This window comes from Cygnus atratus, chromosome 5, assembly GCF_013377495.2.
Source record: "Cygnus atratus isolate AKBS03 ecotype Queensland, Australia chromosome 5, CAtr_DNAZoo_HiC_assembly, whole genome shotgun sequence".
NCBI classification, from domain to species: Eukaryota; Metazoa; Chordata; class Aves; order Anseriformes; family Anatidae; genus Cygnus; species Cygnus atratus.
The window spans coordinates 19,510,907-19,535,750 of record NC_066366.1 but is presented as its reverse complement, the minus strand read 5'-3'; the positions used below and the strand labels follow the sequence as shown (position 1 = coordinate 19,535,750).

At 49.7% G+C, this 24,844-nt stretch overlaps 1 protein-coding gene across 1 annotated transcript in view; it reads left to right on the top strand.

Moving 5' to 3' along the window:
* CRACR2B (calcium release activated channel regulator 2B) overlaps positions 1 to 24,844 on the top strand; it is a 35,033-nt gene that overhangs the window by 7,274 nt on the left and 2,915 nt on the right. Inside the window, exons 3-15 of the mRNA XM_050710830.1 lie at positions 2,720 to 2,975; positions 4,426 to 4,537; positions 7,297 to 7,465; positions 9,636 to 9,782; positions 10,117 to 10,207; positions 10,339 to 10,431; positions 14,083 to 14,270; positions 14,945 to 15,016; positions 15,535 to 15,589; positions 19,516 to 19,595; positions 21,794 to 22,088; positions 22,223 to 22,364; positions 22,609 to 22,690. Of these exons, the coding sequence (XP_050566787.1) occupies positions 2,720 to 2,975; positions 4,426 to 4,537; positions 7,297 to 7,465; positions 9,636 to 9,782; positions 10,117 to 10,207; positions 10,339 to 10,431; positions 14,083 to 14,270; positions 14,945 to 15,016; positions 15,535 to 15,589; positions 19,516 to 19,595; positions 21,794 to 22,088; positions 22,223 to 22,364; positions 22,609 to 22,690 (1,782 nt within the window). The remainder of the gene's footprint in view (positions 1 to 2,719; positions 2,976 to 4,425; positions 4,538 to 7,296; positions 7,466 to 9,635; positions 9,783 to 10,116; positions 10,208 to 10,338; positions 10,432 to 14,082; positions 14,271 to 14,944; positions 15,017 to 15,534; positions 15,590 to 19,515; positions 19,596 to 21,793; positions 22,089 to 22,222; positions 22,365 to 22,608; positions 22,691 to 24,844) is intronic.

Sequence of the window (24,844 nt, the reverse complement as noted above, 5' to 3'; positions counted from 1 at the left end):
ACCTTCCGGGGGAGTTGGTGGTGGTCTGGGCTAGATGAACCTTGCTGCGACCCATTGCGGATGTTCTTATGGTAGTACATCTAGCAAAATGCAGAGATTAGCCTGATGCCAAGCTAGGTGTGGAAATTCATGCTTGACTGGTGTTGTCTCGATGACTGTCTTGCCCTGAGAGATGAGACCTAGAGAAATGAATCTGGCTTTTGGACAGCGGTACCCAGGTTTTCTGCTCCAGTGACCCCAGCCTCCTTCAGAGGTCTCCGTCGGTGATGCCCTGCATCTTGCTGGGAAAGCTGCTTCCTCAGCAGTTTGCAGCAACGCTCTGTAGCTGAGGGAGGTCAGACAGCACTTGTTAGATTGAGATCTGCCGCGTGCCTCATCCGTGTTTATGCCGTGCGATGCCCTTACAGATGGGACGGAGATGAGGAACAACTCAAAGGCCTCAGGGAAAGAAGTCCGTCAGAGAGCTGCGGTGTGTTTTGCATACTGGGACTCTCTTTTATTTGCTGCCGTGTTCCTCTGCAAGTGCCATCTCGACATTGAGAGCCACGTCTGGCTTCAAGCCACTTGAAACAGTTTGAACAAGAGACTGTCCTCTCAGTGTTGAATTAATGGGCTTGGTTTTTCACATGTATGAGTGAAATCCTTTCAGACTCTTGCCCGTGCTCTTCTAATGAAGAGGCTTTTAGCTCCACTAGGATTTGGGAGCTACAATACAGCTGGGCTTTTGATAAAATGGGGAGATGCTAGAGGTGGGGATGTAATATTTCCGATTTCAGCTTGCAAACAAGTCTCAGAGAGAGAGCAGAACATCCTCCTTGTGCAGCCTTTTGTTGGCTGCAGCAGGGCTGGGGAGACGTCGTCTGGCTGGGTTGCTCTGGGTTGGTGTTGAAACACAACTCGTGGCGCTGCTACCAAAAAAGTAAAATCTTCTGGTGGCGTCAGTGTGTCTTAGGTAGCTAGTGGGAAGTTTTAGAAAACTTATTTCTTATTCGTGCTTTTCCATATTCTGTTCCTTTTTTTTCCTTTCCCTCAGTCCTGTTAGGGCTCTTGCTTTGAACTTCCTTGTGGAAGAAATGGGTCTGGCAGAAAGGTTTAGCAAGGTGGCCTGTGGCCGCCAGTAATTACAATTCATCAGTGTGGCTCTCTGACTTCTCACCGTAGTCACCTGTAGAATCCATGCAGCTAAAGATATTTAGGTCTGGTTTTTCTCTTACAGGTCCAACTTTTCATGCTTTCTATCCCCAACACTGCTCTCCAAAGCTTGAGTCCAGCTCTGTGTCCCCTGCTTGCCAGGGATGACTGCTTGACCAGAAACACATAATGCTACCAATCGGTAGGCAGTCTTCTGCAGAGTTTCAAATAAATATTGTTTCAAGTGACACTAAGCAGAGATGCCCTGAAAAAATGCCGCTTTGAGAGAGGGAGCAAAGCATTCTGCTCGTTCTTTGAAGCAGAACAACCCTCTGGCTCACGAAGCAGCAGTAATGAATGGAGTCAAATAGCATGGTGCATAATCGCCTTCTCCTTTTGTATTAGTTTCATACAGTTCTTGCGTGGTGACATTCTTCCAGGCCATCAAGTTCTTTATCGTCCCAACGTACTGAGGGTACAAACAGAATCGAGTCGCTCGTTATCGTTGCATCTGTACACGGCTTTTAATTTCTTGGAGGTTTCAGAAACAAAAAACCCAAGCCCTCGTGGCTAGCACCGTTTAAATCTGCTGTCAGCCTGCTTGCACAGCTCACTTCTGCCCTGCAGTGCGGAGCACAGAGCTGCCGCAGGAGAAGCCTGAAGCAATTGGTGCAACAAGGCTTAAAAATGTGGTGGTGGTGCTGAAGAAAAGCTGTCTGGAGAGCGTTACGTGGGATCAGCGCATCGGAAGGTGGGTTGGGGTAGGGATGCGCTGTATGCATCTTTACAATCCCCCTCCTGTGCTTACAGGGGTGCTCTCTTTCCTAGCCTTTTTGTTTCATGTACGTGTAAATAATGGGAATTATTTTCTTTGGCATCTGAAATGTCTCCATAATTGTGTGGTTTCCTTCCTACAAAGGTGAACATTTCAGATTAAAATTCTGTTTGGCAGCTTATGAGCTCTCAAAACAGAGACAAAAAGGGCAGGAGTGCCCAGCTTATTAATTTTTTCCCGTCTTATGTCCCAGCGTAGGAATGTTCAGACCTTTCTTTTTGTGCTGTGGTAACACGAAAGAAGATGGAGTTACTACCTGGGAAGTGTTAACAAGAAAATGCCAGCGCTGGGAAGTCAGACGTGGGGTCTGGGTGGGAGAGGTGATCCTTTTCCTCTTTCCTCCATCGCCGGCACAGGTCTTCCTCCTCGCTGCCTTTGTCCTGCTCTGGGCTCTTGGAGCTGTGGTGCAGGTTGGTACAAACAAGCAGCGGGAGGAGGAAGAGCTCGTGCTGATACCAGAGGAACCCGGAGCAGAGGGAGGCATCGCGGGCAGGGCGTGCAGGGAGCTGGCCCTGCTCTCAGCGCACAGCGCGGAGGGTTACAGCCGCGTGGCAAGGCCGGTTGTGCCCGTGTCGTGTACAGCACGTACCTCTGCCAGCCTCTCTGTGTCCCGAACCCCCAGCTTTCTGCTCGGCAGCAGACACAGGTGCTGAGTATCAGCCATCAGACCAACAAGGCGTGTAACCAGATAATGCGGTGGTAAGAAGCAGAGGGTGACGTTTGACTGGGCTTTTTGTGTTTCCTGCCCCACAGCTCTCCCATTTGCCCCTGCCCTGGGGGAGAAAGCTCTGAAAAGATGGAGAACCAGAGGGGTTCGTGCTTGAGATACGTCCACTGGGAAGCAGAAGAGGAGGGGGACGAGGAGGGTGAGGTGACTCCTGGTGCTTCTCCTTCCAGCCGAACGACTGAATTGGAAGACGTGGAGGTGGAGATGCTCAAAAAGGCAAGGGAGCTCTTCCAGCTGTGTGACAAGGATGAGAAGGGCTTTATCACCAAGCTGGACATGCAGGTGAGGGAAAAAAAAAATCCATCCCCTTTCCTGGGAGGAGCTGTAAAGGCATGGGGGGCCAGAAGAGGGGAGAACATGGCATATCTTATCCGTTGGCAAGCGTGGGCGTGCACGTGTCTGTCTCCCTGGGAGCCAGACTCTGCCACAGCTGGCTGCCAAAACTCCTGGGAAGGTCGCGTGCCCCTTGGGAATTCCTGGGACAACAGGGGGACTGCAATCCCAAATTTGTAAGCAATGCATAAAATTAAAAAAATTGCAACAGATCCTACAAACATTAAGCACGCGATGGATGGGAAATCTGGGGAAAAAACCTTTGGTTTATTTAAAAAACAAAATAACACCACAATAAACAACAGCAGTCCCCGCGGTCTTTTAACAAAAAAAACAAACTCTGTAACTTTTTTATATTTTTTTGGTCTCAAACATAGCTGAAGCCTTATCTCAAACGTCCTCTTTGGGCCTGAATTGTGACTTTGCTCTGGTATTTTGCTACTTTTTGTTCAAAACAGCATGTGTTAACAGAATCTCGTTTTCTTTGTGCTTTTTGCTTTAACGTTTTATCAGGAAGATTTCATGTGGACTGTTTTTCTCCTGTCCCATCTCTTTCTCAGTCTATGATTAACATTTGGCAAGTCCAGTTAAGTAAACAAATCCTGGTTTAATTGTTGACTCATGGGTTGCGTGATGCCTCATTTTGTATACTTATGTTAATAAATATTTCTTAGGCTTTATCTAAAGCTGAATTTTTAACGGATGGTGATGGGTTTTTGGCCCAGACCTCATGTTATTTGGAAGCTTCTTTGGAACCCCCTTGGCACTGTGTACTCTGCACGTGTATTTCAAAGGGAAATCTCTCTGTTCCTTGTCTGCGTGGCAGGAATAAGGATGCAATCCCAACAGACAGATGACAGAAGGAAGCTAATTCTCTGTTGCAGACTAAACGTTTTGCTTATGATCTGCAAGGTTTCCTGCAAGAGCTAGGAACTGAATTCAGATGCCCTGAGTCCTAGATCACAAGTCTGTCCTCCCTTTCTGGCTGAAGAGGTGGAGCTGGTACCTGATGCGCCCACGGAGTTCCCCTGGGAGCAGCAGTGGCCGCAGGAGGCTGGCGGTGCCCCGGGGCACAGCCACCCTTGGGTAGAGCCTGGGCAGGGCTGGGTGGAGGCAGGCGGTGGGCTGGAGGCTGAAGTGGGGCTGGAAGAGGGTTGAGCTCCCTTCAAACAAAAGAACCTGAAGCTCTCTCTCTGCAGTCCTGGTTGGATCATCAGGTGGTGGAAAGCTTTATCAGTGGGCTCAAACAGGCGTTTGTGGTGTGACTCAGGCACACCCCCAGACTGTCTCATCCCAACCAGGGCACAGTAGTCCAGAGCTGGGTACACCAGAGTCAGAGCAGGTCACAGGGAAGACTTGAGTCATGCCTTCATTTTGTTCGCTCTTGTTCTCTCTGCAGCGGCTTCAGAGTGAACTCCCCCTAACGCTTGAGCAGCTGGAGACTGTTTTTGACAGCTTGGAGCAGAACAATAATGGATACCTGACGCCTGTGGAGTTCAGCATGGGGCTGGGTAAGGACTGCACAGAGAAAGAGGGAGGAAAATTCTGTTGCAGAATTTTTTACGCTGGCGAGAAAGCTGCAAGCGCAGTGCTTCTGCTGAAGCTGTACCGGTTATGCGTGGCAATGCCCCATGTTTACCTGAATATCACTGGAGCAGGTGTGTGTACAGGACTGCTGACCCCTTCCTGAGGCTTCGTGTCCCCTTCTTACAAGACTGCTGTCATCTGCCTACCTGGTAGAGCTAGCTCCTGAGCCTCTCTTACTGGAGATGGTACATCCTGCAGCCTGTACGTGTGTGATCTGTGGTTGTTCATCTGGATAACAACCCTCGTTTTATAAGGGGGCAGCTTGGCAGCTGTCTCTAGCTGGTTTAAGCAGTGCTGTACAAGGCTGTCCGCAGGAGTCCTGTTAGTAGGTTAACAAGGTGACTAAAATAAGCTTTTGTTTTCCTATTGCTGTTGTCTTTTCCAAACACTAGAATAATGTTACTCCTATAGCAAAGTGGCCATCCAGCAGCACGAGCAGCAAAAGAGGTGTTGAGGAGGAGGGATGGAGCGTAGCACTAATAACCCCTGCTGTGTGTGCTCAGCTGCTTTAGCTGGTTGTAAGCTCTCAAAACACCTACACCTGTTAGCCCCTTCCTTGGGTTGCTGGGGCATGTGGGGGTGTTGCTGGCGTTGGGATCAGGCCAAAGGGAGTGGACATAGGTGGTCTAGGCTTTTCAGAAGTGTTGAAGGAGTTGTTGTATCCTGACTGAGCAGGGCTTTTTTTGGGTTGGGGGTGTTAGCCATAGGTGGACATCATGAGGGTAGCTGCCTCAGTGCTGGTAGAGCAGGCCAGGTTTTCCTTTGGGCCACCCTGGCTGGCTGCTGTGTCTCAGCCTGGAACAGAGCAGGTTGTCAGGTACCGCCCTGTCTTGGCAGCCTGGCTCCCTGACACTTGCTCCAGTCCGGGCAAAACACTTAACTGCAAAACACTTAATTTCTCCATTTCTTCTCCTTATGGCCATTCCTTGGGGCTGAGATCCTTTTCAGGCTGACCTCTAACTCAGGAATTTGCCCTGGCATACTGCTGTCGTCCTTCCAGAACGTACAGGGGGGAGATCAAAGGAAAGAGCTCCAGCTGGGAACTGTGCAGCCATCAGCTCTGCTTCTTCAGAGGGCTCCTTGCACGGCCTCTGAGAGGTTACAGGGTGTTTCTGCACAGCCGACAAAAAGAGCGTCAATTTAAAACGTTCAATTTAAAGCAACGTGAGAGCCTTCTCGGATGTCAAAACAATCTTCCGATCATTCCCTACCTCAATTTTCCCAGCTCTACGAGACAGATAATGAGAGATGATTCTTTCTTTAAAGCAGACATCCAAAGTGCCTAATCTAAGCCCACCCCCTTAATGACTGTCCAAGGTTTTAAGCTGGAGTGGGGCCTGCCTGTCCATGCTGTAGGTTTTTTACACATTTTAAGAGTGGGAGAGAAGCTGCTAGGTTCTGCATCCCTCTGCATTACTCCCAGCATGGAGGAAAACGTGTTGCAGACCCCAGCAACACGTGTCTTATGCTGGGCTGGAGTGGCCCCGAGCCTGGCAGGTTTCTAGCAGATGCCCAGGGTGCGGTGGAGCTGTGACCACCTGGGAAGAGGAGGAGGAAGTGCAGTGGGCAACCTGCCATGTGTTGGACGCAGTCCCTGGCATCCAAGCGCAGAGGGACAACAGAAAGGGAAAAGAAGCTTGCATCAGGACCTCAGCACTCTTTTTTGCAGATGACTTCTCACAGTATTGTACGTAGTTAGCGGAGAGGATGTGGTGAAGACATTTGGAGCCAAGACATGGTAGAGTTAAATGACGTGAGGTACGCAGATTTTGGATATTTTCCCCTTAGAGCAGCTTCATGTTCTTAGCCATGCTCTGAACATCCTTGGCTCCTGGCCCTGTGGCTGGGATGTCACTTCTGCCTTTGGATCCAAGCAGCTGTGTCCTGGGATGGAAGGGTAGCTGCTAATGGAGGCCTGACCTTGGTGTGCAGGATGAGGGCCTGAGTTCTGGACAGGCTCACTCGATTTGTTTCTTTAAGAATTTGTTCCCAGCACCAGTTCCTGTCACATGCCTTGCATAGCGAGAAATTCTCATGGCATTAGTGTCTCAGCGTGAAACAGGATCTGGAAAGCTGGAAGCCTTACATACGTGGGATGGGGCCGGAGGGGGTGCTGAGAGGATAAGGTCATTTTGTTCAGACATGCCATGCAGTCCCAGCAAGAGGCAGTCCTTGTCCTGTAGCACTTGAATCAGAACAGATGTAGCACATGAGGAGGGAAGGGTAATGCTCTCCCACCACCACTTTTTTGTAAGCTGAGAAACTGAGGCGCAGAGCTATTCGGTGCCTGGCTTGCAGTCCCAGAGGGAGTTCGTGGCACCACTGACAAACGTACCCACAGCACCACTCCGCAGGAGTGAAATGACCAAATGCCATCTTCCACACGCAGAGGATCCGAGGCTGCGGGTGGTCGATCATCTTAGCACAGATGTGAGCAGAGCCGTAGCAGCCTTTTGTCAGGCTGGAAGCCAGCTTCAGTCCCAGCATCGAAGACTGAACACTGGACACATCGTTCAGGACGTCAGAGCGGAGGCTCTTTACTCACCAGGAGCTGTCTTCTACAAGAGCAGCACCCACGCAGCTTCTCATGGAGCTGTGTCAGGCTGCCATTTGAATAACAACTCCTTAAATGACATCCAGTTTGACTTTCTTTTTTCTCCTTCTTCCCTTCTCCTTCCATCAGGAAAGTTGATAGGGATTGACTTGTGTCAGGGGGCCAGAAAGACAGATCGCTCCAGTCACGAGGAGACCTTTGAGTCAGGCTGGTCAGATGATATGGACCCGGCAGATGATGAAGAGAAACGCTTCTGCTCCATGATGGAGCAGCTCGGAGCAGCCCAAGTATTTGAAGAGTAAGTAGGAGAATCTCATGGCCTTACTTTTGCCCTGTTTTGAACTTGCAGTACCGACACTTGAAAGTACCAGCGAACACCAAGGAAGTGAAGTGAGCTGCTTGCTCTCTGAACTACCGCTTGGGTTTTCTGTCTTGCTCTCTCGTGTTTTCATATGCTTGGTAACAAATGCAGTGAAGTCTGGGTTTTCTCATCAGTTATAAATTACTTTCAGTGCAGTGCTTTTCTCAGTTTCCCAAACTGCAAGTTCAAAACCACAGCTGTAAAATGTAGCAATTGATATGGAAACTCATCTGCACGCAGCAAATGAAAAGAAGCCTGTGAGGGTTAGACAAGGTAAGGAGGATGTGTGTGCTGTCTCTTCCAAAAGGGCGTGTGATTGTTCACACATGTTCAGAGAATCTTAGCTCTGAGACCATGCCTGAAAGATCTGTGCTCAAGGGGCCGCTTGGGACTGGGCTGGTCTTGAAAATGGTGAGAGGCTAAAACGGGCAGGGGATTAAAATCTGCGCCTTAAAAATTGATATCAATGCTCATGCGGTGGTAGAGTCTGCTGACCCGTGCCATCCAGCTGCTACACCGCAGGAGATTTTTTTAGGGCCTTCCCGAGTGAAACATTCTCCACAATTGCTTCGTACTGATGCACAGCTGCTGGAGCTGGGGTGGCCCGACAGCATCCATGGCAGGCTTTGATTTTTTCAGACATCGTAGTTCAACAGTTGGCAGCAGCTTGCTGGGGGCAGCCCTGCTCCCAGTAGGGACAATGGGATTGGAGACAGAAGCTGAGAGCAAAGGATTTTGCTGCTTGCAGAGCTTCGTCTGTCATGAAACAGATTTTGTTTCATTTTCATTGTGATACAGAACACCTACCTGTTTTTTTTTTAATGCTGAAGAGCTTCTCAAGAAAAATTCTGGGAAGCTTTTATGCCTCAAAGAATGGGATGACACTGTGAAAAGTTGTGTTATTGTTTTGGATGAGTAGCTTGTGCTGTCTACGACTCTTTGTGAAGCATCTGGTCTTAAAGTGTGTTAGGACTTACCCTGCCTTTTGTTTCGACCACTTGTAGTTTTATGCAATGAGTCCAACAGCTACTTCATATCATACATTTGTGCCGAGCCAGTTGTAAGGAATTAACGAAAACCAGAACTTAATTGGGGGTAGATTAGGAATCCGAACTATCTTCACTGGTTTTGCTACAGATAAATGGCTTTGTGTGTTAATGGAGCTGAATATTTTCTGTTAGTGAAAATCTGAAGTTTTGAAGAACTGTCGGTAATTTTTTTCAACTTGAGACAAAAGTGGGAGGCTATCTTGTGATGGTGGCAGAGGGAATCAAGGGCTTTTTGGTAATTTCTTTTTTTTCATGAAGAATACTAAGGGAGACAAATACATAGACAGAAAAATTTCTGTTTGGATAATGTCTATAATTGTTTTGTACGTTTCAAGGTAGTTTCTCCAAAATAATCCATGGATTTAAAAAAAAAAAAAGGAAAAAAAAAACTCGTTCCCAAAACAAACATGAGATTTATGAGATTCTTTGAGAAAGATTGAGTTTCTAAGTGCTGTATACTAGTTGTGATGAGCTAAATGCCAAAACAATGTAATTGTTATTGCAGGTTCACAAAAACAAGACTTTGGATTTCTGGGGCTTCCTTCATAATCCTAATGCAACACTCTTGGAAAACTCGGAAAACTCTTTTGTTTGTGCCTCAGTTCCCAAAATTGCTGAATAAGCAAGCAAACAAGGGCAGCAGCATCCACCAGTACAGTCACGGTGTGATAAAACCAATGTGATGTGTGCTGGCTGTAAGAGTTTGCTGCTTGATCACAGCTGACAGCAAATTTGCAGAATGTTTCTCTCTCTCAATCTTCGTTTAAACACTAAATGTGTTATTACTGAGTACTTGGAAAATAATCATTCCAGAACTGCTTTCTAGGTAACTCCTTTTCTCTTTCAGCTGACCGCCTTCGTTTTAACTTTGCAGTAGATCTCAGTCCCTGTGCACGCTCAGAAATTGTCTGCGCTTCCTCTTCGCTGTATGGTGTAATGGAGGAAGTCACAGGAGGATGGCAGGCTGTCAGCCCCGCATGTGTATCAGAGTTGGAGTAACAATCCAGAAGATGGCAAAAATTCATTTGCTTTCCTTCTCTCTTGTGTGCTTGCTCCAGTCCAAGTGAGGTTCGGGAGCTTTGGGCCCGGCTACGAAAGGAGCGCCCGGAGCTCTTATCCAGTTTTGAGGAGTTTCTGTTGCGTGTTTCATCGTACATCAAGGAGGTGAATCATGAGAAGGAGTCTATGGAGCAGGCGTTGAAGCGGTAAGGAGAACATCATGGCCAGCTGCTGTCAGGAACCAGCTGGTACTTGGATGCAATTTCGTGTGTTATGTTCTTCCTCAAGTACAAGGGGAGACTGGGTTACAGGACATGGAGATTTTTCTTGCTGTAATAAAATGACTCTTTATCTCGACTTAATTGCCACAGGTTTGTTTTGCATCGGTGCACACCCATGACGTTTGGTCTGGTTAAAATCCCACTCAAATAACTTTTTGGCAATGCTGCACAGCTGTTAGTAGAACTCTTTCCACCTCCTCTCCTGTTTTCTTTCTGCATTCTCTTTCTCTCTCCTGACAATGCACCTTTCCTTTTGTAGGAAGGAGACAGACCATGACCGAGAAGTCAGGTGTCTTTATGAAGAAATGGAGCAACAGATCAAAGCAGAAAGGGAGAGGATAATCTGCCAGGTACCTCGTCTTTCTTGGCTGGAGTCAAACTTTCTCTGGTCTGAAGCAGGGGTGGTGGCTCATCTGGCCAAGGAACAGCTCTTAACTGTGCTGGGTGTTACATCAGCAGCTGTGTGTCTTTACCTCTGCAGGAAGCACTGAGACATGACAGGAGTAACCTGCTCCGAAAGGAACTGCGCAGCAAAGAGCAGGAGCTGGAGAAAATTCTCTACCGACAGAAGAAGGTAACAGGACCCAAAGCCTTTCTAAAGCATATCCCCTTCTACTGTCTTTCTGTTAAGACCTTTTCTGTCTGAGGGTGGTTTTCATCAGCTGACGCTTAGTGGTAGCTAGTCTGGTTGTTGCCTGTCCCTGAAAGTGTTGAAGTGGATTGGTTTGTCCTCAGCTGAAGTGTCATCCTGTGACATCCTGGCTGCTCATCTTCCTATCTGGTTGGGTTTCTCTTGTACTTTGCCTTGCCTTTATTTGGCAAGGAAAATGGGGTAAAGATTTGGAAATTGTGAGTTTGGAGCCTTTTGCGGTGTGCAAGAAAGCTGTGTATGCACATGCAAGAGCCAAATTTCTATAGTTTTTCTTCTGCTCCAGAATAACCCAGAGGGAACAGTTCTGTGACGCTTTGAGTTGCTTGTACTGCATACTTGCATTTCAGCATCTGACGACGTACTGATTAATCAGTCAATGAAAAGATCAAAGCAGAAACTTTCCATTGGCTTTCTGTACCTGGTATGTGCATTTGTATGTGATGGTCCGTTCTGGATGTCTTTCCTTTCTTTGAAAAACCGAGACCCCTGCAGAAACAAGTCATGGGAGGTACCTGGAAGGTGCTGGTGATTGGAGGAATCCAAGTTGGATATCTGGCCTTGAACACCTCCAGGGCTGGGGCATCCACAGCTTCTCTGGGCAGCCTGTGCCAGGGCCTCACCATCCTCTGAGTGAAGAATTTGCTCCTAACCTCTAATCTAAATCTCCCCTCTTGTAATTTAAAACCATCCCCCTTGTCCTGTCTCTCCCTGCCCAAGCAAAAAGTCGCTCTCCAATCTTTTTTATAAGCCCCCTTTAAGTATAGAAAAGCTGCAATAAGGTCCCCCCGGAGCCTTCTCTTCTGTAGGCTGAACATCCCCAGCTCTCTCAGCCTTTCTTCGTAAAAGAGGTGCTCCAGCCTCCGAGCATCCTCGTGGCCTCCTCTGTACCCTCTCTAACAGCTCCACATCCTTCTGATGCTGGGGCCCCCAGCCCTGGATGCAGCACTCCAAGTGGGACCTCACGAAGGCAGAGCAGACGGAGACAATCACGTCCCTCCCCTGCTGCCCACCCCTCTGTTGATGCAGCCCAGGATGCAGTTGCCCTTCTGGGCTGCAAGCTCACACTGCTGGCTCATGTCGAGCTTTTTGTGCACCAGAACCCCCAAGTCCTCCTCTGCAGGGCTGCTCTCAATGACTTGACCTTAACCCTAACCCGTGCCCTCATTAGGTTCACGTGGGCCCACTTCTCCAGCCTGTCCAGGTCCCTCTGGATGGCGTCCCTTCCTTCTGTTGGATCGCCTGCACCACTCAGCGTGGTGTCATCTGCAAACTTGCTGAGGGTGCGCCTGGTCCCACTGTCCATGTCATTGACAAAGACATTAAACAGCACCAGTCCCGAGACAGGCCCCTGGGAATTATTCTTGAGACACAAAGATACAATTGCCAATAGGATTAAGGAAACGGAGCATTTGCCTTAAGAGGAGAAACTAGGAAAACTTAAACCTAATTTTGGAGAGAAGGAGGCTGAGGGAAGGTATAACAGCTTTACGGACTCAGGATGGTGTTATATATTATTATATATAATTATTATTACTATATATTATATTGTATAATGTAGTGTGTAAAACATGTTGGTATTATTATATATAATTACATATTATTACATAATTATGTATAAAACATAAGATCCGTGTGGAACTATTATTCCCTAAATCCCACAACAGCAGAGGCGAAGGACACTCAGTGAGACTAGTATGAGACTGGTCTCGAAGAATATACTTCTTTACAAGGGGACTAGCGAACTGCATTTTTTTGCCACAGGAGGTTGTAGAGGAAAGCAGTATCAGCAGTTCAAGAATGGATTGGACAAACTAATGGACAGGAGCCTGTAAAAATGAAAAGGAGAAATAATCAGGGACGGAGATTCTTGTCATCCCTAGTCCAGGTACTGTAGGTGCTGGGGATGGAGGTCGTAGTGGCTGTCTAGGCATATTCTTCGTAAATGGTATCTCCTTGTGTTATGGATCAAGGCAGAATATGGGACTCTGTGGAGACTTTCTTACTCAAATGAACATTTCTGATGCCTTTAACTCCGAGGCTTATACCAAGCTACATGGATAATCGGGTCCCTCTTGTGGTGTAAGGCCAGTATTGTGATTGTGCTGTTCTGCAGTATCGTTTGAGTACAGGCAAAATAAAACTGGAGAATTCTTTCTGACAGAGAATTCTTAGGGAGGGGCAGGTGTTTTAATTAAAGCCTGTCCTCTGGCTTATTGAAAGACCCAGAGGCCGTGGGCCGGTGTTGCTGTTTCTTACTCTGAACTTGACTGCTCAGCATACGTGGCTGGGCTCAAATTTTCCGTGATGTCCAAAGGACTGGAACTCTCCAGACAAAGCTGGGCATGACTTGTGCTTGAAGCCTCAGTGGGGAGAGATGTGGGGCTTGTGTTTCAAGGAACGTAGGAGAGGTGAGCTCTGATCATGACTGTTGTATATATGCATTTGCAAAGAGCAATAGGAAGGAGAAAAGCTCTTTATCTTGTCCACAGTGTGCTGCTTGCCTTTCCCTCAGAGAGTCTAGCTGAAGGTGCAGAAAAGGCGGGCTTAAAGCACGCATGGATTTCCATTTCCATAAGAGTACCTGCTCTGTGGTGAGATCGCATCTCACTGTGCCTGACTTCCTATCTATGTGGTAAGAAGTTGTCACAGATGGTGTTTAAAGGGCTAAACTTGTCTGTGTGTGCGGGCAAAACATTTAGTAACAGGCAGCTTGTGCAGCCTGGGTAATTGTGAGCATGGAAGTGGAGCGTTCGGTTCAGGTTGTGGGTACCACAATTTCTGCGTAGCACCAACTTCAGCAGAGAGCCCTGTTTAGCTGGCATGGTTAACTGGATACTGACGTGTCAGTATGTTCCTCCTAGCGATGCCCTGCTCATCTGAGACGAGGGAATTTGACTGCTGCATCCATCCTGGACTCTCTCCCAGACTATGCCAGCCATTTGTGAGGAATCACATCACTTGTGGCAGCAGGCTTTGAACTTCGCAAGTCAGGCCTGTTATTTGTGCTGGTGTCTTGTTGTGCTGTCTGGAGTGGCACTGTGCCCCAGGGGCACTTAAACACCACCTCTAGCCCAAGGTTCTGTCTCCAACAGTAGAAAAGGGCACCCAGGCACTTAACTTCCCTTATGTCAGCAGTGTGACATACCCCAACACCTCAATGTATCCACTTTTCGGCTTAGGAAATCCTTAAACCAGACGATGCATTTCAACAGCTATGCTCCCCTCAATAGCCCCTGCTTCCACCCTTATTTTTCCAGTCCTCCTTTGACCCCCATTCGCACTCTGATTTCTGCAGTGCCCGATAGCAGCAAATTCCTCACACTGCCTGAAGCGCTTCCTCAGCTGTGCCTGACTAATTGTGCTGCTTGCTCCCCAGTGCTGGCACTGATGAGACATAGTTGCTTCCAGTTCACCTTCTTGGTACCCCTGGTGGTGTTGTAGACCTGAGTTGTGTTTTCCTCCCTTCTGCCTCGTTTACATCTGCTCTTCCAGGTTATTTTTACAGTCATGACTGTGGCACAGAGCCCTTCCTCTCTGTATCTAACACTTCTTCCTCCTCCTCTCCCATTACAGCTGGAACATCAGCTGCAGTCTTTGAACTCGGAGCAGCTGGAGACCCGTGTGCAGAATGAAAGGCTCCGGCACCTGAACGAAAACCTGCTGGAGGAGCTGGAGAAAAGCAAATGGGAGCTGGAGGCTGTGAAGGGGCAACTACAGAAGCTCCAGAAAGAGGCCCAGCTTGAGCAAGAGCAGAAGGACAGGTAGGAGTGGGCAGGGAAGGGGCTGTGTGGGCTGTCTGAGCAGGAACCCAGGCAGAGAAGGAAAGGTGTGCAAGTAGTTAAAGAATAAGGATCTCTAATTAGAAGCCATGGTCTTGCCAGATTGTCTGTTTCTTCTTGAGGAAGAGAGGTAACGTGCAGCGGTGTTATGGGCCTAAAAAGGGTGCATTACTGCTACCTCCCACTGCCTTTAGTGAGAAACAAGTATGTTCATTGATATTTGGCTTTAAAAGCACTGTAAAAATGCAAATGTTCCTCAGCCTTAAGGAGGCTTCTCCTCCTTGTCATTTCCAGTTCATCATTGCCTCTGTAAAGTTCCTACAGACCATATGCTAACCAACTGTGTTCCTGTTTCCGGGCTTAGTTTAATAATACTCAGCTACAACACCGGCGTGTTTCGCTCCCAGCTGGCAGTGAGCATCCTTCCCATCCCTAACAGCTGGGGAAACTGGAGTGTGAAGGGGGAGATGGGTTCCCTGCCCTCATGCTGGAGGAGAGTGGGAGAGCTGTGGTCCCAGCTCCCGTGGCAGTGCTGTTTCCTCTGAGTCGTCCTGGCGTGGGACAGGCCCTTATCTTTGTGAATATCACGTGTGTCCCTGAGAAAGGGATCTTTGCATCTCCTCTCCTGTTATCTCTTTTAAATTCCCTTCACCCAGGGATGTGTTCAGAGTCTCCAAGAACATGCAGAAAGAGAAACAAAGCCTCCTTCGGCAGCTGGAGCTCCTCAGGTAAGAACAGGACTGGAGACAGAAGTCGAGCTCTCGTGCGCGTCAGGGACTCAGATCAGACCCTGCTTCCTTCCTCGGGGGGTCGATGGCCGGTTTGGGGGTAGGAGTGGAGGGTTGGCTGGCCTTGTGAAGTTCATTGCCTGCTTCACTGGCAGTGCTGAAGTCTTGTTTCTCCCACAGAAAGCTATGGGAGCGTACTTGGTAAGTGCTCACACTGCTTGTTTTTCTAGGCCCAGACAGGGCAGTTGCAATCTGGTCAGCTCCAGCAGGGCACAGGCTGTGTGATTTACTGAGTGAGCCCTCCAGTTGAGGAATTTAGTTTCCCCTGCTGACTAAAGGGTAGCATGCAGAGCCTGTTACCTGAGCTGGGATACTTGGAAATCCCAACATACTCAGCAATAAAGAGCATCTGTATTCGTGCCCCAAGTTCCCTTCCCATTTAGCTTTCAAACGTCAGCCTTTACCACATTTTCGGTGACTGCTTCATTGTCTCTCTCCCATGTCTTCCTTTGGAGCAGAGAGATGAACAAGAAACTTCGAGACGAGCGAGACACTTTCGAAGCCAAGAAGCCGGTTAGTCTCAGAAAGAAAATCCTAATTCCCAACCACCCTCCTTTCATCTGCTGCTGTTGCTGTCACCACATGGGGGCCTATCCCTTCCACGGGGGACACTGACCTGACCTCACGAGTCTTGGTGTGGTGCTTAATACAGACTTCGTGGCACCCCTGGAGACAAGCTCTGCTGGTTGCTCTTTCCAGCTGCCCGGGTGTAACCCAAGGCATGTTAGCTTGTGACTGTAACGCAGCCGCGGGCAGGGCTGAACGCGTGCTGCCTGCTGCACGTGCTGGGCCTGGGCTTTCGGGCAGGATTTGGGCACGTGCAAGGAGGGGAGCGAAGCTGCATGCGTTCCTGGGGCTGGGTGGTGAGGAAGAAGATGGATTCCCAGGTGTGCTGCCTGCTGACCCGGGGTGGAGGGGCACGGGAGGGTTTCAGAATTTCTCTGACCCCTTGAGTTTGTAGTAGATGTGTTCAGATGTTCCTCGGTGGCAGCTCCCCGGTCATGTGGTGGAGGTGCAGCAATGAGCCTTGTATCAGAGGGCTAGGAGAAAGCAGGGTCCTCTGAGCCCTGGGGAACATCTGGGACTGGCAGTGCCATCTCTGGCCTTTCCAGGACGAGTACAAATAAGTGATCTGTTTTTAATTATTAGTTTTTCATGAAAAAGTCTTGTTCACAAATGTCATTGCTGAGGCTGCTCTGTGCCCATCTTGGACCCACCCCTGCTGCCGTGCACCTTTCCTGGCTGTGCCACCATGCTGCACTTGAAGACCTGGAAGTAGCTGTCTTGCAGTGATGAGAGGCAGCAGCGGGCTGAGAGAGACTTTTCTGGCTGGTGTGCGAGGGAACGAGAAAGGAAGCACAGGCAGAGTGCCTGGATAGGAGACAGTACGCTGCAGAGGGGAAGCTGCTGGGGGAGAGGCTGGAGTTCACCTCTAAGTAGAAAAGCGCCTGTAGAAAATAACTCCAGTAACTGTTTTGGATGGAGGTGAGGTGTGTGTGCATGTGCCTGTGTGTGTTTCTGAAATCCAAGGGAAGATATTTTTTTTTCTTAAGTTTTAAAGCTGCTCAGTAAGCGTATGTGAGTGCGTGTGTGTGCCAGGGCTTCCTCTTTCCATGTGTAATGCTTCAGCAGCTGCTGGGTTCCCGTGGGTGGGTGGGTGCCCCGTGGAGACCATGGTTCAGGTACATGCCTGTGTGTGCCAAGTTTGTCTGCTTCTCCTTTCTTCTATTCTGCTTTCCTGCTGTGCCCCACCTGGGGCTGCTCTGAAACATGGCAGCTGCAGGTGGACCCAAGAGAGGGCCTTGCAGAGAGTCGTGGTGTAGAGGGACCACCTTCTCCTTCCTCTGCTGGCACTAGGGATGCAGCAGCAGGGTGAACTCCTGCTGCCACCTTTGCTCATCTTGCATGGCTGTGTCATGCTGGGCAGACGAAGCCTGTACTGGAATAAGGTTTTTTCCTTTGTCAGCCAGGACATCTCGTTGGCCATTCTCGTTTCAGTCTGCAGGAAAACAGGGCTCCAGGGGATTGCAGAGACGCTGCTGTCGTCACGCACCTGCAGAAGATCTGCTGTCCAGCCTGTCCCGCTGTCAGAGGGAGAGGAAATAGCAATCCTTCTTGCAGCAGCAAAAAGGAGAGTCCAGCCTTCTGCTGTGGATCCCTACTGCGTGACACTCTCTGGCAGAGAGTATCAGTGCTTTCACAAGCTAAAAAGAAATATAAGGCCTTAATATCCTCTCTTAGTGCTGGGAAGGGCTATGTTATTTCTCTGAGATGAAGGTATGACAAACAGTGGTTCTTTCATAGCAATGACTTTGAAGTGGTTGGAAGGAGGCGTTGGGCTGCACGTGGCTGACAGCAACCCAGCTGCTGCTCCTTTGCACTTCTCAGTGCCCAGCTTAATACCTTGCTCTTCATAAGAGTTTCTGCCCTTGTCGGGGTGGGCAGACCTGGCCCCACAGCATGGTGAGGCATGGTTTCACCGGTGGCTAGGTCACGGATAGGAACGTGTGGCTATTTCCGCCAGTGTGCAAACCGCTGCTGGGTGCTTTTAAGACCCAGGTTCTGTTTTGCACCCACCCAGCTATGGAGTTACCCTTGTGTGCTGTATGTTGACAAAGGTCTTGCCCTGAATGAGCAAATTTCATGTCTGCTCATCGCGAGGAGTGTTTTGGAACTTTGACTACACTGGACATACATTTGTATTTCACCGATAAACCAGAAGATACTTTTTTTTTTTTTTAACTTTCCCATCCAAAATGCTTGCATGTGTGCTGTTCCATTGTGGAATCCTTGCTCTCGTGTCTTGTACAGCTGTGATGTTGCGTCTGTCCCTTTACCATCACTGTGAAAAGCCAAATGCTCCATAAACCCGGCAGGCCAATAAAGCATGGCAGAACCAATGGCAAAACACACCCCGTGGTTTCTCCTTTCTTCCCCAGGTACGTACTCCGCAGGCGGCTGCTTCCCCTCTCAGTAGGGCAGTGCAGTAGCAGGTTGCCTTGGCATCCCTTTGCTCTGTAGGTGGCTTGAAGACTGCAACTCAGCCGAACCTTGAGTGGGCCATAATGTGATTTCCTCATTTCCGTGGGTCTGGAGTGCCCTTGAGCAAACCTGCTGTTCTCAGCACAGACCCTGAAAACTTCCTCCTCCATCCTTGCTGGGGAACCACTGGCTGGCTGGACCAGAAACACCATTGCAGAGCAGTGGCTCTCTGTGTTGGATAGCTTCTGTGGCTCAAGCTGTTCCTAAACACCACTTTTATATGTAATATTTTCTTTTTCCTTTAAGTTCCCTGTTGGGTGAGGCCCTCTGAGGAGTCCAGAGTGCCTCCTCTTGTTGAATTGCACTCTGGTAAAGGTGCCGGTGGGGTTCTGGCCCACAAAGCAGCTTCTTCAGTTTTTGCCTTATAAAATGAACCTAGGATTACTGAAGAAATAATCTCCGTAGTCCTCCCCTGGGCTGTGGGCAGCACAAAGGCAGGCCTGTCAGGAGCTGCCTGCAGCGTTTGGTCGCCTCAAAACTGCTGCAGATCCAGCAGGCTGTAGACTCCTCTTTTTTTCCCTACCTTTACCCCAAAATAACTTGGGAGGATGTGTCAGAAATCTCCAGGCTTCCAGAGGGAGAACGTCTCCCTGCTCCCAGTGCCGGGGTGGTGGCACCCTGCCACGCTGTCTCTCGCTTGGTGTTTTTTTGGGTATACAGAGCAGTTCAGACAGAGCATGAGAGGGGGAACAAGGCTTTAGTGTGGCTCTGGGGAGAGCCGGCGGGTCAGTCCTCACTCCGCCACAGGCTCCCCTGCGTGATCCCAGCAAATCGCTTCTCTTTGACCCTGGGAATGAGAAGCTGCTGTAGCTGGGGGACGAGGGCTGTGAGAGCTGTTCCGCTTTCCCCTCCTTGGGAAAGGTGCTGAGCGCCGGCTGTAGGGAGCGCGAGGAGGTAAGTAGGAGGGAAGTGTGGCGATGTGTGCCTGAGGCAGAGCATGTGCGTTGCCCTTGGCAGAGCAGGCTCCTTTCTTTCCTGTGGTACTTGTGCGGCTGTGGGTGAGTACCCGTGGAGCAGGGAGTTGGCCTGTCCCACAAAATACCAGCATTATAAAAAGGCAGGTGGGGAAAGAGAGAATCAGCCGTGATGCACGGCAGTGAGCGAGCCACAGAAAGGAAAGCTCTGGCTGGCAGAGGAAAACTACAGCTTGAGACACCGTCATTTTCTGATGGACTTTGTTGCAAAGGGGAAAGCGGTGCCTTCTGGCATGAGTTAAGTGAGCTGAACTGAGAGGAGCAAACCCTGTGCTCGTGTCTGTTGAAGCCTGTGGGGCACCACCGCTGCTCCAGCCCTGCGCTCCCGAAGCGGCCTGCGGCTGCAGCAACTGGTTAAACTGGGGCCGCCCAGGTCGCTGGGCCGCAGTGACATTCCTCACCCCTTCTCTTTTCAACTTCCAGGCGCCTCAGAGCAAAAAGCCCCTCTTGAAGAAAGGGTCAGTGCTAGGCAGCTGCCTGCAGGACGACAAGCCGGTCAAACGGTTAGATGGGCCTCTCTCTGTGTCGTGGTCGTGGTGTCGCTCTGTCCCCGCTGGAGCACCCTGTCGGTCCCGTCCGTGTGCCCTGTCTGGTCCCACGCCTCGGCGCTGTCTGTCTGTGGGAGCATGGGGGGGACGCGGCCCGGCACGAAGCTGAGGGTGCTGTCAGTGAACACAAACACGTGGTGGTGGCCGCTTCTGCACGCAGCAGTGGGGGGGCAGCCTCTAACTCCTCCAGAAGCTATGGGAGTGTTTGTGGGATGGGAATCAAGGGGGCTGCCTCCGAGTCGGGCATTGGATCATCTCGCCGGTGTGTCTGCTCCTCCTCAGGCAGAAACCCTGCCCACTGGGGCATGGCAGAGGGCAGGACTCGGAGCACTTCAAGCACCGAGCGTCACCTCGGCTGTGCCGGCATTAACCATCAGCCCTTGTGAGCTGCGCGTGCCAAGCACGCCTGGTTTGGCCAAAAGCCTGGTTTGCAAGAGAGAGCCTGGCTTGGAGCTGGATCTCCCTGGCATCTGCCAGCCCCAAACAGGATTTGAAGGTGGCACGCTTCCCTCCTTCGTACCAGGTCTCTGCAGAAGGCTCCCGTCCCTTCCCACTTGTTCCTGGTGCCAGCCAGAGACGCGGGTCAAGGCTCAGAGTTTCCTCCAGCTTTAATTCACCCTCAGTGCTTGCAGTTCTGTAAGAACTGAGCTCCAGGCTCATGGTTTGATTGCAAACCAGGTGAACTGTGGAGCGGGGCCGATTGTTTAGCCCTGGCTGGGAGCTGCTGGGCTAGGTCTGAGGCAGAGCTCCTTCATAGCTGGGTGACTGGCAGGCGTGGACCAAACACCCTTTTTTTTTTTCCCTTTCTTCCCTGAAGAGGCTTTGGAGTCTCAGCCTCTCATTGATGCTTCTCCAGCTGGCCCTGGAAGATGGGGACCGTTCCCCAGAGCCTGAGCCCAGGAGGATGTGTCTGTTCTCCGTGGGGAGAGGTTCCAGCTGCCCAGCTCCAGATTTGGGGAGATGCAGCGAGGATGACGAGGGATGTGAGCTCCACTATACAGAAAAAGCCCAGGCTTGGCAGCAGGTGAAGGTTGCAGCCCTGGTGAGGTGTGGGCACAGGCATGAGAAGGGAGTTGTTGCCTTGATTTCTGCACCAGTAGGAAGGGGGAAATGTTGCAGAGAGAGGTGGGATGTGCTACCTCGCTACAGAGTGACTGCAGTAAGCCTTTGGGCTCTCTCTTCTTTGCTTCCAAGTGCAATCTGGTGTCCAGCAAAGGTAACGGAGATCTCTGGTGCATAAAGCCTTTGAGTTCTGAGTCTTCTCGCTCCCTTCTTCTAGTCCTTTAACCACAGATAGCCAAGGCTGAGTTAAGATGCTTCCTTGCTCTTTGGCAATGATTGCAGTAGTTTAGGTCTGCTATTCTTAGCTGTAATTTGAAGACTGTCCCTCCCCTTAGCGTGTCTCTGCCCCCACGGCGTGACACGTGCATCAGCCTGCCCTTGTGTAGGCACAGGCACAGCACCTATTCCCCAGCACCACGTCTTGGGCAGAGGAGCCCTGGGAGTTTGTTGCTGTTGAGAGCACAGCATGGCTGGCAGGAAGCTTAAAAAAAGGAAAAAGAAAAAGTTTTTGGGGTCATGGCTCCCTGATGGCACTCCAGTGCCAGGTGGAGCAACATGGGAACAGTTTGAGTGTGCTCTGCTGCTGCCTGGCCTCAGCACGGCTCTGCTTCAGCAGTGTTTGGAAGTCCTGGAGCTTTGCTTTGTGGAGCACGGCTGTGGGCCTTCAGCAGAGGGCAGTAACATGCGTGTACAAAGAGCTTTTGGTTTGTTTCTATGTTTGTTTGTTTTTAAACCTTTCTTCTGCTGCCACCTTTGTGTACTTTGCCTCATTTTTCCTTACTGGGGGAAGTAAGAGGCAAAGGATCTGTGAAAAATCCAGAAGGCAGGGATTTTTTATTAAAATTAATGAAATATATGTCAGCAGATATGAGCACAGCATAGCTCAAGTGAGCTGTGTCTCTTCCCCCAGGGGTGCTGCTGGTGCCTTAGTCCCAGGGAATGTGGGGTGTGTGTGTGTGAAGTAGAGTTCCTGCAAGCAGCGTGTGCGCACTAATTGGATCGCACTGGTTGTTTGGGGAATTTGCAGCCCCTCCTCCTTCTCTTTCCTCCCCTCCAAACCCCATTTCTGGTGCCTTTGGGCTTTAATGCAGACAACTGGCCTCTGCGGACCTTCCTATCGCCTTCCCAGTGGATATGGCAATGGAAGAACCCAACAGGAAGAACTGTAAATACTTCCCAGGCAGCGAGTCGTGGGTGAAGACAGGAGAAGGAGGCAGCACAAACTTTGGGGAGAACAGCAGAGCCAAGGAGAGCTGGCCAGTGGCAGCAGATGCTGAGAGGTTGAAGGTGACTTTGAAGGGTGATGCTGACTGTAGAAAAAGTGCCGATGGAGTGGATGATGCTCCGTTGCCTCCTAGAGGACAGCCTGTTGGCACCGAAACCAGGGTGAGTCTGACTACTTGGGGTTCAGCCTCCATAAATTCGCAGTACAGTTCATGTTTTTTTGTGATTTAATGCCTAAACCAAAGCACAGTCCGTAGCTGGGCTTTTCAAAAGTGCATCCCTTTCTTCCATTGTAGCTCCAGGTGCTGGAACCAGCCAGTTGCTCCCCGGATCGTATCTTCAAAGTGGTGTTTGTAGGGAACTCCGGCGTTGGTAAGAGCTCCTTCATCCACCGCTTCTGCTATGACAGGTTCTTGGCTGAGCTCAACGCAACCATCGGTACGTAATAGGGTTCCTGCCTCATCTGAGTAAGAAGGATGGGGAAGTTGGCCCGGAGATGGTCTTCTTTTCCATCATTTTAGCCCAGACATCTTCTAACCTTAAAAGTAAAGGTGGTGCCTCTCCCAGTTTTGAGTCAAACTGGAAGTTTCCCTGAACTAGTATTGATCTTGCTCATTGGCCTTGCAATGGCAAGCAGCTCTCTCCCCATCCTGTCTTATGATTGTTGTTACCTCCCTGACAGGTATTGATTACCAGGTGAAGAGTCTGATGGTGGATAACACCCAAGTTGCTTTACAGCTGTGGGATACAGCTGGACAAGAAAGGTAAGCAAATTCTGTGAGGGTTCCCCACTGTCAGGCTCAGCATAGAAAAGAGGAGGAAAGGGAAAGGAATGTGTGCACCTGGATTCAGTCCTTAGGAAAATTACTAGCTTCAGGACCAGAGAGCGCCCAGCAGCTATTTCAGTGCTGGACCTGCAGCAAGGGTCTCTTCAGAGACGCTCGAAATTGTGGCTGCAAAGCAGGGCCTGGAGAGATGGCTTTAGGGACTGCCTGAAAAATCATTTTCCATACGTGCTGTGGCTTCAGGTAGTCTGCCCATAAATCTCTGTGTGGTAGGATTCAGAGCTCCTCCAGTCCACAAAGCTCTCCTGTGTCAGCCTGCTTCTGGAAAGAGCTGCAGGACAGGGCCGTAGCACAGGATAGAAATGATTTCAAAAGCATAGGCCATGACTAGAAGATGTCACCAGCACTGTTGGAGAGGGTCAGAGTAGTAGAGGACACGCTTCAGCCTCACCTGCTGCTAGACATGAAGGCCCACCACTACCTCTGTAAATTATACTTTATTTAGGATGTACTTTGAAGCTTAAGATCAAAAGCTTTTGCAAGGGGGCTGCTAACCTCAGAGCCAGGCAAGAAGAAGTATTGGGTGTTTTATGCTAAATATGGACCAGGCCTTTGGGAGGCAGCTGAAGTCAGGGGAATATGGCAATCCTGAGCTGTGCCGACACAGTAGCGATGCTGTCTGCCTCAGTCAGCTAGACCAGTAGGACACTCTATTGAAAAGTGAACTCTTCCAAACTGAAGGTTCACGCTGAAGAGATCAAGATTTCTATTTAAGGGGACTACTGTGGGTTTTTTTTTTGGTGCTGAAGCTGAGCAGGAAGTTGTTAGGACATGAAATGTGGCTGTTTACTGAGGCCAGGTTGCATCAGAGGCCAAACTCAATATATTGGCTCTGCAGAAGAACCATTAGAGTATGCCCCTGAAGCGTTAGCAGGTCTTAGATGTGTACTTGCAGGAAAGAACTTGGCTCAGTGCTGATACTGAATAGGAGGTTTGGAAAGAAGCCAAAGCTTTCGTTACCTCTAGAGAAATATGAATTACTTCTAACTGGAGGGGCCCGACTGAATATCCTACGGAGGAGACAGAAGAACTTCTTGGAGCGGGAAGGGGAGAGCTCCTTGGTGACTCCCCTGAGACCGGTTCATGATGCATTTTATGTTTCTTCTGGAGCATTTAGTCTATCCTGTAGCTGCAGAGGTGCACCTGGGCTGCCAAAGACACAGTCTGTGCTTTCTCCGTTGGGGCAGCTGCCAGAATGCCATGCCCTTAGCGGAGAGAGACAGAACAGACTTCAGGCAATCGGCTTAAGGGTCAGGGGGGTCACTACTTGCTGTGGGTTTTCTTGGCTCTTAATAGAATAGGAGAGCTTGTTATCCTGTGCAGGGCAGAAACATACAGCTGCCTGCTGAGATCTCATACTTGTGCTGCGTTTAATTCCATCAGTTTGCATGCAATGTGATGTTATATCATGGCCTATCACAAACTCCTTACAGGTTTTAAGCTCATTTTTAATTATTATTATTTATTATTGGAGTTTATTCCCAAAATACAAGTCTGTTGTTCTAACAGGTACCCACAGGACAAAGTAGATGTCTGTTGGGAGTTTCTCCTGGAAATTGTGTCTAACTGCTGAGTTTATGTATGGCAGCATCGCTTTGTAGATTTAAAACTGGAAACAGACTGTACTGATGCTGAGATCTTAATTGCTGTTTTGGCAACACTGGGGCAGACATTACGCACGCCTAGTTTATTCTGTGGTACAGCTTAGTCTGCAGATTCTTCCAGACTTTAGAAAAAGATCACGTTTTTTCCATCCAGTTCCCTTTTTACAGGTTATTACCTCTTCTTATCCCACCTGAACACTCGTCTGTGTTTCTTTTCCTAATCTGGAAAGGCCTTCCTTCCTGCTTTCTCAGCACGGTGTGTTCGGAAAGACTCCTGCTCACTTGTGGCTGCCTGGCCTGCTGCACAGATGGGGTCTCAAAGGCCCACGGACTTGACCTATTTGTCACCAGTCCGTGGGTGCCAGCCCCAGGGGACGCATCACACGTGCAGGAGCTGCCAGGCCTTAGAGGGAGCCTGCGCTGAAAGTCAGATAATCTCCTTCTGTTTCTTGTCATTACACGCCTCGTG